The following is a 12,393-nucleotide window of genomic DNA, read 5'->3' on the forward strand; positions in this document are numbered from 1 at the left end:
TGCCAACCTCAATACAATCAAAGTTCTAAACATTAAGGCAGACAACCAATCAACCCTTCTTTTTTTTTTTGAGGATCGATTTTTCACTCTTTAGACATGCCAACTTGCACGAAAACGTATGCCGTGACTTTAGCATAGCAAGTCGTACCTTTATTTTGCTATTCAATATTTTTGCAGATCTCCAATATGTAAGCTTGAGTGTTTCCAAAAATGCAGCGACATTGACAAAGGTGGACTGATCACATGCTGTAAGCATTACAGAATGACAGGGACAGTATGTGCATCGGTGACACAAAAAGTCACAGGGTGCAAAGAAAAGCAACTCTGCAAAAGCTTTCTTACCCTGGGTTCGTCAGCAGACAGCAACATTGAGCGGTCTTGTCGCGACCGGTCACTAGAGTTGCTCCTCAGAGAACCACCTCGACACTCGTTTGACCCGTCCTCTGTGCTGCGTCGCTTCGTGTGCAGTGTGCCGCGTTCCTGGGCAACATCTGGAGCCTGCCCAGAAATTAAATGAAAATGTAACCTCACCTCGGCACCCAAAGTAAGAGAAAGCTTAGAATGATGATGCAAATGGCTTCGCACTCCACATTTTTATTTATACGCAGAAATTATGGTGGATATGCCTTGCTACCTCACACAGTCAAGTGTGCTCACAAACACAGGTGAACTGAGCAAACAATCAGTGGCCTCAGCATTTTATAACCTGGTAAATGGTGAGGTTGGTGCACCAATGCTCTTTAATTTTTTTCTTACACAGTGGATTATCATTTAGGTGATGCACACAACGAACAGCAGTCGCCTTTGTGGGCTAGGGTGAAGACAGCATGACAAAAGAGGCTCGGTGTTCTTTTCGCAACAGATGCTGCTGAATACAGAAGCACCAGATACTTAGAAGCCGCTGGAATAGGCTTTGACAAAAGTTGTTCCTAACAACACTACATTCCCAAAGAGAAAAAAGGAGAGGCAGCCGAGGGAAGTGACAGAACATGTAGAGAAGCTGCAAAAGTGATGTCGTGAATATGTGGCAATGCTGCCACAGGTTGTCACTGTGAACAAAATAAACAGCAATTCCCAGTGCACTAAATTCACACATAGACTAGTGAGAGTGATTACGGTATATGCAACTGACACCCTGGTGTGAATATTGTTTAAAGGCAAAGTAAATATTTGGTAGTGAGGCTTTAGAGGTTTTCTGTCAGATTGCCATTTTAAGTAATAGATAGTGAAGCAGAAGAACTGAAGAGCCAGTGCATGTGCATTCCATTTTCCTTTGCCCAAGACTGTGTTTTGCACTGGAGCTGTTCACAAGTCTGCTGGCCGTCCATACCTGGTTGCCGTCATCTGAGTGGCTGCTGCTGCCCTTGCGGGCACTGGTGAGACGGAAGAATGGCGGCGTCTCGGTTCGCTCGACTGAGAAACCCAGCGTCTCAGCCAGCTGCATCTCGGCAAGGAGGGCATCCAGCAGTCGATCAGGGCAGGCACGGCCCATGTGTAATGCCACGCGCTTGGCTGATGGGAGCAGCTCCCCGGGGGCTAACCCCGCCACAATCAGCAGGTAACGCACCACCACTCGCAGATTGGAGGCCCCACTGCGACACAGCAGGGCCCACAGTTCTTCTGTCTCCTGCAAGAATGAATGCCAACTGTAGCATCTGGCTGTGAGGTTGTTGGCACAAGTCTTCTGGAAGTTAACAATAAAAGTGAATAAAGGTGCTTGAATAGCTAATTTATTATTAAAATTGAACACAAATGCCAAATATTTTTTTAACTTAGCCACCCGCAAGGAAAGCAACCAAACAGCTTCGTCTGCTCTCAATAAAGTTAAATCATCATCATCATCCTCCTCATCCAAGTAAAGTGAAATATAAAGGTTGTGTGGAGGCCATTTGGTAAAAAAAATAATAATATAGGGATAGAGAGAGAGAAGGCTTAGTTACATTATATGATATATGTAATGCCCTTCAGAACTGGACGTCTAGCCAGCTGATGAACTTGTAAATGAGAAACAGCTGAAGGTTATTGTATCTCATAAACTATCACAATGACAATAATGAGACAGAAACAGCATGTCATCAGATGCATGAAGCACACTGTGTCCATTGAAAGAGTGAAGTGTAATACTATAGCACTGAACATCGTTTTGATGTGGTGCAAACATGGTAAAATTGCCTAAATAATTAGCTGATTTACCTAAATTGAGAAAACTAACTCGTAAGCTGCCTAAAAGCAATGTACCCTTATTGAATGACAAAAAATAATTGAGCAGAAGTTAGCTCTTCGATGCACTTGATCAGCAACTGGTGCACTTGCACAGCACATGCAGCTCCCCTGCAGCAGAAACATTCAGAACAGTCACTATTTGCATCTGCCTTTCTTCCTATGGACTCCAATAAATGGTATTATCTCTTACATTCAAATAGAAACAGATATTAAACAACTTTGAATGGTGAGCTCTCTAAATAAACACAAATCGAATAGCAAGGGCTATTTGATTTATATTCAAAATTTTGAATATTTGTACACTCCTAAAGGTGAACAATTGAAGAGAAAATGCGCAGACCATTTAATTTTCTGGCTTTGTGGTGCTGCCATCTGTGGGGAGGCACTCAAAGGTATCCCAGTATTTCAAGGCCCTTTCTGCACATGCAAGTCTCACAACTGGGAAGTGCATCAAACAAGACAAGACTTGGAAAAAGTGGGTACAACTCGTAGTACAACACAATTTACATGATGGAGCAAGGAACTAGATAGATAGGGTCCAAAGAAAGGCCTGACACCGGCAGCTACAGTGGTGACCTATATCTACATCTGGCATCACAATAAAGATTCCTCCAATCAGCTCCATAGACACATCGAAACTTACAGGTCCCCTTGGGGCCGATTCCTGGCCATCAAGGGATGGAGGGCAATGAGCAAGCTCATTCGCTAGGCCGCATTTACGAGAAGCCAAGCACCCCTCTCCCATGGCCAGAAGTCTACTGAGCTGTACACTGTCAAGCTGAGCAGTGCAAGTGCTTGGTGCACGTGGCTCAAAGAGGCCCATGAGTCCCGTATGTTCCTCCCAACTCTCTCACACCTCTTTCCAGGCACAGATGCATCTTTCATCCGGCAATCCCAGACCCTCACCTTCCCTATCAAAGCATTCAAGTCAGGGCAACCCATCTGCCTGGCCTCTGGGCAGCATCCGAACGTGGTACACATGGACTGAGAATGTCCCCATGCCCTTTCTTCACCTCATATTATCACATGTGCCAACATTTCCCCACCAATGCTTTATACCTGGCCAAGCTGGCCGGTGGCACCCAAAGAGTTTTGCATAATAATTACTAGAGGAAACTCTGGCCCTAGAATATACGGGAGCTGCAATGCATGGGAATTCAATGCATGGGTTTCAGCCAGCATGGGAATTATGAGAAGCACATGGATTTGCCTAAACTTCGTCTTTCTAGCTTCAAACAACTTCGTGACTTTGTAAACTCGTCATTTTCAACAAGGTACTGAGTAATAAATAATTAAATAAACACTATTAAAATTGTCCGATCGGATTATTCGAGCGCACGACCTCTAGCATAGAAGCCCAATATTGAAACCATAATGCCATGGACACATGCATCAACAAGCAATATAAAACACCTTTATGAATTTACCGCAGGCAAGCCAGTACCTTGAGACGACTGGCACGTTTCAATTTGGCCATCTCGACAAAGTGAACCATTGCAATTAGTAGCAAGTGTGTGTGTTCACAGCGTCTTCTGCACTTTGAAAAGTATACATTGCTTTGAAATTTATGACAATGAAGGCATATAAAGTGTAATAAACAAAGTCACAAGAACGTCTGAATTCACAAGCACGAAGATCAGGCAAGTCCGTGTACTTCCCATCATTCCCATGATGGCTGAACGATTGCAGCACCAGAGTACCCTCTAGTAATTATTGTAGAAAATTCTATGGTACCACCCAATGAGACCATGGGGTAACATGTTTGCTAGATCCTGGAGATGAAGGCACCTGCCGCCACTTTACCACTGGAGAGCGCCACTTCTACAAACAATGGCGACTCAAACTAGAATTGTCATTCAATAAAGTTTTCTTTTTTAAACAGTAGGGCAGGTGAAGCTGTGAAAGAAAGCTGCGTTCTATTCTGAAAGTGTGAGTGGTTGCAACACAATTAAAATTCAGTGTGCAAAGCCATCTTGCGGTGCTGCAAAGCTTTCTCACGCACACTGACAGTGTCTGCTTTTAGACAATAAAGCTGCACTAAGCTGTAACAGTAAACACATCCTCAGTGCACACAACAATTGCAACTTCATTTTTTTTTCATTCGAATTTAGCTGCACAACAGAGATATCCCACGTCTAACTCACCTTGGGATGCTGGTCCCCAAACTTTGCCGTCAAGTAGAACAAGTTGTTCAGCACCATTTCTGTGGCTTCAGCTGATCCCCAGCCTTCTCGACGTTCACCTGGTGCTAAAGCCCTGCATGAATCCATGAAACACAATGAGTCATCCACCCTTTTCGTGTTGTTCGCTTAGGCTTTAATTCAATTATGTAGCTTTCATTTCAATACAATCCTGGGCCAAAATTGTACTGCTTGAATTTCAGTTTCGTGCAATACGCACCATGGTACATGGTGTAAAATTTCTGCAATGTGAAGCACTTAAATGCAGGAAGAATGGTAAAAAAAGGACAAAGGAAGAAGGATTGCAAGAGAACAACACAGTGTTCCTGTTGTTCTCTTGCAATCCTTTCTCCTTCGTCCTTTTTTGACCTTTCTTTCCATACTTAAGTGCTTCGCACTGCAGAAATTTTACACCATCGACCTAAATGAACTCACCCACATTGCTATTTTTATTCAGCGCCATGGCAGTTGATCGTACTATTGGACGTAAATTTCACAAACAACCCTTCTTGCTGTAGTTGAACATTTTCAACTTTTCACCATTCTCCAGTGCTGCTATGAGTTGTGGGCTCGCTTCTCAAGAACTTATGCCTCCAAATCAAAAAGCCAGTTTTCCCAAAGAGTTTAGTCATCTCGTGGCACAACACTGCATTTTGTAGCACTGAACTGGAGAGAGGGAGGGGGACTTGCAATCCTAGGGTAAAAAATTTCATGCTACACGCAAAAAAATATAGCAATTCCTAGTGTACAGAGGTGCAATTTGATGGAAATTTTGAAGGCGTGGTCTAATTTAACCTTGAATCAATCCTGCCTTGCCAAGATCCAATTGCAGGAAATCAACACATAGTGATGCAAGATCATTCTGTCCAGAGAACCAATTCTTCCCTGGTAAGATTGAGTACAAAATGACTATGCAGGCGATTCAAGATGATTACATCACAAGGAGAAAGGACTGACTCAAGCTCCTGAGGATGGCCAGGGGTCAAGTGCGGATCAACGAGGTGCATGTTTCCCAGCCAGGGCAGCAGGCACCGAAGCAAATTCTGGCGCACTTCTGGCCGTGCTGTCTGGAACCGTCCTGTCACCTCCGAGAAGAGCCGCATGGTCAGCTCAGGGTGAACCTGAGCCATCTGACGGCACAGCTCTTCCTGCAAAACCAGGCAGCACCCCAGTTAGCTTACACTCCAATACTAAGTTCAGCAAGGAAAGATAACTGACTTTACATAAGATGCAACTGTTGTCAGTTTCAACCTCAAACTGTGGCACACAAGACTGAGTGAGTGCGTTCAGTTAATTTTCTAGATGTGTGCAGCGTTGTCCATTGCAGAGAAGCTAGACCTCACAGCTATCCAACCCCATAAGAATGTCAACTATATTAGCCTTACACAAGTGCACAATGTTCTTTGAAGCATCAAGGTCAGTCCAGATATGACTACAACTGGTTACAGCAGCCATATCTGTGAGTTTTGTTATCGTCTTTACAAGTGATCTGCATCGCACTGGTAAACTTCATTATTATTTGTGTTCTTGAGGCCTTCCTTCCAACACACTGTTCAAACGTATCCTGAACAGGAATCATGCCTCAAGCCAGACTTTGAAAAGTCTATAGTGCATTTTTGCTTCTATTACACACAGTTACCAGAAACACCTACAAATGCTACTTGCAACTAATATTTTATGCGACATATAGAGACAGTATTATTGAGACAAACAAAATGACAAAGAAAGCAGAAACAGACATTAACGCCTTGCGAAATATAGTGACAAGTGCGGCAGTATGCACATTCACTAGACACAAGACAAGGAACCAATGTCTGTCAAACAATACACACCTGGGAGCAAGGGTAGCCAGCTATGATGAGACCGTCACCAGAGAGGGAACGATGACGCAGTTGTATGCTGTCCTGTTGGTCTTCCTCTATGGTGAGGGCTGACTTGGAGTGGAAGAAGCGATGGTCGAGAATGTGCAGCAGCTGCAGCGCCATCTCCTGAATGTTTGCCCTCGGACAACCAGCATTCAGAAGCGTGACACAGATGATGGCCATGTAGTGGTCGCACGGGTACTCACGCACACTAAACACCGTTGCAAGTGCTGTGAAACACCCGTCTGCCAGCTGGGGCTCCCCGGTGTAGCAGCGGTCCACGAGCCAGTCCAACAGCATGCCCGCGTCTTGATTGAAGTCCAACAACAGGACAACCGTCTCTTGAGCCAGGTGGTACAACCTTTCATCATTGGACCTAAGCAGGCTGTCCAACCAGTGGTAGATGACGCTCTCTTCGTTCAGGCCAGGTGGGTCCATGCACGGTCCACAGCAGAGAACAGAGGACATTGCCTGGAGTGCTGAGAATTCCAATTCCGTGAGGCTCTCATCAGCTGAATTTCGCTTCTCCACAACGCCGAAGGGCACGCCGAGATTTCCGCTCCATGTGGCGAAGAGATAGAAAAGGTTGCGCCTCAGATCATGGCCGAGGAGGTGAGTGTGATTCTCCAAAGAAAAGCTCTTGATGAGCTTATGGACGAAGTTACAGAAGTGAAGCTTGATCTCCTGCACAATTTCGGGCACGTCCTTGTCATTCTCACTTTCAAGAAAGAGTCGTGCCCCATCGATGTACTCGACAAAAGACGTGTTGAGTGTTCCAGCATCACGATCCAGAATGCAGGAACTCACACCGAAGGTACCATGCTCGGCAACAGATTCCATCAGCCGTGTAAGCTGGAGGCGAAGTATGTCACGTCGTCTCCTGCGACGTACATTCTCCTGCTTTCTGTCAATAGCTTCTCGGATGTAGCCAACCAGTTCTTCCATCAAGTCCTTGAGCGCGAGACTGTTGACATGCGACAACCCGAGGACAACAGCTCCTCTCAGATCCATCTGTTCGCTCCTTAAAAGGGGCACAATCTGCTTGAACAATGTAGAAGCACTTATTCCACTGTTGCTGATGCCTGTAAACCTATGTTCAGCCCGGTCAGAAGACATGTTCTCGGGGGAAGAGCTGAAGCTCAGGTCAGGCGATAGATAGCGAACGGTGATGTTGCTGTTGGAAGGTGCAACACGGCAGGCGTAAAGAAGGTAGTTTCTCCACAGGCTGAGATACACATCCCTTTCTGTGGGTGCCTTTTTGACAGTTGCAGTACGAAGAAGTGAAGCTCGGTTGTCATTTACTGGATTGAGTTCGATGTGAGTGAAGAGGCAAGTGATCCGAGAGGTCACAATCGGCCATGACTGTGTCACAGCTGTAGGACAATGCTTCAGAACATAGTCCTGGTGGATGAAACTCATGAGGCACGCACACCAGGCATCCATGCAAGACAAATCTAGAACATCCAAGGGACTTCTGTTGGAGCTTTCTGTACTGCCTTCGGGGCTGCCTGTAGTCCAGGCTGAGCTGGATCGCTCGGCCAGCCACTGTAGATCCACGACTGGTGCAGACAGGACTGCCGACTTCTCTGAAGCTGGAAGGTAGGGCAGACACTTTTCGATAGCAACTGGGCAAGCTCGGTCAATGACATCCACAACGGGCTCTTCCGCACGTGGTGGTAGCTGCAGTTTCATTACAACCTTGGTCTCCTTGAGGATGTGAGCTGCAAGACGTCGTGTAGACAACCTACAGTTGCAGAGCATTACCAAAGCCACACCCTCAACAAGATGCAAGGCACTTGTCATCTGTTCGATTCGTATCTCCGGCACCTCTTTCTTGACGCCACATCCATTCAGAGCATTCTTCCATGTGGTTAAGAACTGTAACAGCACACGCAAGGCATTGTCCAGCAGTTGTGGAAATGTGTCATTGACTTCCTGAAGAATAAACTGGATGAAACCTTGAATGACATCCTCTCTCCATTCTGGAAAGTCCAACACCATGTTCTGCAGTGCCTGAAATGCCAAACCACGCAGTTCCTCATCCATGTGAACTGTCAACCTTGACAGCATCTCCACTAGCTCTTGCCTTCGCATTCCATCAGGAATGAGTCGCGGCACTGCAGCAACACAGGTGCGAAAAAGGTCAATCTTGGGTTTTCGCTCCCCTGTTATCATGTCATCTGGTTCCTTGTTGGCATTTTGTGTTGTAGTCATCATTAGAGGTCTACCAAACTGGACATCAAGTGCTTTGAGGATGTCATCAAAAGCCTTTCGAACGTAGTAGTAGTACTGAGACATGCCAATACTCTTGGCAGTGTCCTCTGTGAGTACTTTGTTAATAAAGGTCTTTTTGACTCTGAGGGTGTTTCCTGATGGAAGAACACCAACAGTTCGAGGCATTGGTGGACAGCCCTCTTTTTGTTGCAGGCTATCAGCAACCACGAGGAAAGCCCGCAATCCAATGCTCATTCTCTCAGGGGTAAGAATTATCTTGATTGGCCTGCCAACAGACAGCAGGTCAAAAACAATTTCCTTCATGGCAAAGTCAAGGCGCTCCTGCGCTATGAACTGAATGATCTTGACAAAAATGTTCAGTGGGGTATCCCGTGGTACAACTGCCTTGGATCCCTTAGGGAAAAGTGAGTTAACAATGCTCTGAAGCCTAGTCTGTGTAGCCGTGTTGCTTTCGCACTTTACACGAATCATGTATACCCAAAGCAGACGGTACAGTGACTCTAGTGCCACACGACACATTTTTGGATCCCGATGCTTGAGGTGAGAGAGACACATTGCAAGAAAGCAGTGCCAATTCTGAAGGAAAAAGAGTTTTTGGCTCACACAAAGCAAACAGGTGACCAGTGGAAACAGTGCCAGGCTGTGCTTTTTCTTGGTGCACAGGTCAAGGGTTTGCGAGTACAACATTTCGACAAAGTTTTTCAGACATGGTACATTAACTTCTGTCTTGACAGTCGCAGCAACAGGAACAAGAATCTCTACAAAAAGGCCAGCAAGGGCATGTTTGACATCCTTGTCCTTGGCCTCGAGGAAGTAACTGGCACATTCTTGCATGAACTGGAATGAAGCTTCAAACTCCTCTATGGGTGCCATCTTTACGCGGAAGAATTTCATGCCCATTAGTAAGCTAATGATGCTCTGTGTTGTGTGAGGGCTTGGCTCCTTGGCACGAAGCTCCTTCAGCTCGGCCATGAAATGTTTGCGCACCGACTGGAATCGCGACTGCGCCAGCACAGCCACGACTTCGGCGTACAAGTCTGCTACAATGTTGAAATTCTGGGCGTTTGGGCCTGTCTGGGAACTTTCGCGGTAGCGAAAGTGCTTGAAGGCCAGTGATTCGATGTGGCCGACCAGATCTTCGTGCCCCGGGTGTAGCGCCAACTGCTTGAGCACTTCGATGAGCACCAGGCAGAAGATGAACTCAATCGCAAGATCCCTGCGTTCGTGCAAGTAGTCACGGTCACTGCGGGGTTCAGACTCACTCTTGGCCCGCGAATCCGCGCGCGGCCTCTGCATGTCGACGGTCTCTACCGTTTGCCGGTCATACCATGCAAACAGGGTGCGCAGTAACGATGGCAGGCAGTGCTCGGCCACTGAACCGAACGCGGACAGCAGCTGATCGAACACAGCATCCTCGCCCCGTTGCAATGACTTGGAAACTGGTCGCTCCAGTGGCTCAGCGAGCACAGTGCGAATTTTTTTCTCCGCTTGCAGTGTAAACTCTGCAAAGAGCACGCGCAACACAAATTCGCCAGGTTTGACATCAGTATCAAAGTGTATTCCCGGGGGAAATGGCTGTCGCTCCTTGCGAGCACCCCACGGAAGAACTAATGCAGATTGGCTCACGTTGTTGCTCGTGCCGCCACTGGCGGGATTCGACCAGCTTTTGACTTCGGGATTATTCTGCGATGCCATGGCTGCGGTATAGATCACAGCTCTACATCACTGGCGAAACTGCAATGCCCGTAGTCCGTGCGCCCTGCGCCACCACCAACGTAAACACGGACTCCGTCCGGACGATCAGACCATGGTTCCGGTGCTATCGCGCGACGGCGAAAGCATCGCCAGTCATCTGGGAGGGGTGTAATATATTTGTGCAGGTCGAAAGTCAACTATAGGCGACAGGAAGGCATCTGCACTTCACAACGAATCAACCTAACAACAAAACTAAAACTGTCTGCAGCCACACAGCCACCATCACAATACCGGAAACGACTGACGGAAACAACACAAAGTGGATCGGAACAGTTACGTAGGTACAGTTAGTCTTAATGATGACACAACAGTATTTCACAAATTATAACAAACCCGTGTTTTAAGCCGCACCGAAGCGTATTACACAGTCGCTGACTGCTAAACCCTTTACTTACGAATTCATTTCTACGCCGATCCAATCCAATGACGTCATTTGTAATGGCGCATGGTTTGTTTATATTTGCGTTGCGGCCACGGTACCTATGACGGTACTTGTGTTTACGTACGGCAGGATAGCTTATCTAAGGCGGAGGGTGTGCTTGATCATATCCGTGAAGCTTAAAGCTCCCAAGATAACTGTTGATTCGTGAAGATTTCGTAAACGAAGGAGATGCGTAAATATTGCCTCATGCCTTGGATATCGGGAGACTTTATAGGAACGCGTGTAATATAACGTAAACAAACAGGACCATGTGGTATACTCGCAGAACAGTTAAGAAATGCTGCACATGGCAGCATATATTATCTTTAATTTAGGCTGCGCGCGTGGAATTAGTGGAAGGTCATCATGTCTAACCACGAGAAGCTTGTCGTTCGGCACAGGACCTCTCAGGACGGGCAGACTTCTGGGTGCGGGCGGCCGGCATTTCCCATCAATGCGGCTGCTCAGATGTCACTGAACTGCAGCGCCTGTGAGGTGAGTGACGATGAGGACTTGCCAAGGATACCCAAGATTCCAGTACAGAACATTATCCTGAGACTGCAATATCGTGAAATGTACGCCGCAAAGCAAAACGTGTCACCGTTGCATGTCTCCCGGCATCTTCACCAAAACGCTTGCCCGAACTTCACGGTCGTCAACGTGGAAAAGCCGCCGTGCTTCTTGCGAAAGTTTTCGCCCGATGGCAAGCATCTCGTGGCTTTTTCGTCGGACCAGACCTCAATCGAGATTTACTGGTACCGGGGGCCCTGCGCGGCTGCTCATCTCTTGCGGGGATTCAGTGGAGACCACTTGGGATCGGGAGCCGAGTCCGCTCAAGTGCGGAGCACTATTTTCAGCGAGTTTTTCCGGCTTCGTCACATTGTGAACGTGTCGGGTAACGGCGGTGAGCAGCTAAATCGCGAGTGTAGCTTGTTTACTGACGACTGCCGTCACGTCATCGTGGGGTCAGCCATGTATGTCCCCGAGGAACCGCACCCGTTCTTCTGGGACATGCACCGCAACAACGAGTCAGTGTCTCCGAACCCCCGCTCTCCTCTGGAGGACTATTCGCTGCACCTTGTGGATATGGTCACCGGCACCCTCAAAGACAAACGCACATTCAAGACGGACAAGATTTTTCTGTCTCACAACCAGGGGCTCTACCTCTACCGAGACACACTGGCAGTTCTCTCAGTGCAGCATCAGACTGTGCACATATTTAAGGTCAGTGTGCATCTGTGCTGAATGTAAAAAAAAGTGCAGAGTGACAGAAGCGCTTTCAGCTTGGACTGAATGTGCAGTGTGACGTAGCACGCTCTAATACTCCTCTGGAACATGTCAGTTAGGGGCGTGTCTGAAGCAAATTGTGGTGTTAGATATGTACTAGCAATCTGGCAATGCAGTGCCGTCACACTAAATAGAATTTGCTGTTTGCTTTTCTCCTCTTAACTCTGTTCTCCATCTTTCCCATGTGTCTTTTAAATGTAAGACATCTGCAGTCGTATGAGCAATAAGTAAGCAACATTAGTACACTTCTTGCCAGTTGAGACTTGTGGTACTAGAAGCAGAACACATGGTGTCAGTGAATCCCTATTACAATCCAGCAAAAAAGCGTATGCACATGTTGTTTTTGCTGCATGGAGCACACAAAAATAAGAAGCGCATAACTTTTTTGTTAAGGGTCCTGAAGCAATCATCCGAAATTTTGTATTTTGCA

The 12,393-nt window shown here is 46.8% G+C and overlaps 2 protein-coding genes across 4 annotated transcripts in view; one reads left to right on the plus strand and one right to left on the minus strand.

Annotated features, from left to right (window-relative positions):
- The window catches only part of fry (microtubule binding protein furry), a 43,558-nt gene extending 32,912 nt beyond the window's left edge, over positions 1-10,646 (minus strand). For both annotated transcript variants that reach the window (XM_075681603.1, XM_075681602.1), the window contains exons 1-5: positions 6,236-10,646; positions 5,361-5,551; positions 4,368-4,479; positions 1,331-1,627; positions 343-498 (exon numbers count right to left, since the gene is read on the minus strand). In XM_075681603.1, coding sequence (XP_075537718.1) covers positions 343-498; positions 1,331-1,627; positions 4,368-4,479; positions 5,361-5,551; positions 6,236-10,195 — 4,716 coding nt within the window. In that variant the 5' untranslated portion in view covers positions 10,196-10,646. The remainder of the gene's footprint in view (positions 1-342; positions 499-1,330; positions 1,628-4,367; positions 4,480-5,360; positions 5,552-6,235) is intronic.
- Positions 10,647-10,672: 26 nt separating this feature from the next.
- The window catches only part of abo (de-etiolated protein 1 abo), a 39,114-nt gene continuing 37,393 nt past the window's right edge, over positions 10,673-12,393 (plus strand). The window contains exon 1 of one of the 2 annotated variants that reach the window (XM_075681607.1): positions 10,673-11,900. In XM_075681607.1, the coding sequence (XP_075537722.1) occupies positions 11,043-11,900 (858 nt within the window). In that variant the 5' untranslated portion in view covers positions 10,673-11,042. The remainder of the gene's footprint in view (positions 11,901-12,393) is intronic. The other variant, XM_075681606.1, reaches the window with a different exon arrangement.

The sequence above is a fragment of the Dermacentor variabilis genome, chromosome 2 (assembly GCF_050947875.1).
Source record: "Dermacentor variabilis isolate Ectoservices chromosome 2, ASM5094787v1, whole genome shotgun sequence".
Lineage (NCBI taxonomy): Eukaryota > Metazoa > Arthropoda > Arachnida > Ixodida > Ixodidae > Dermacentor > Dermacentor variabilis.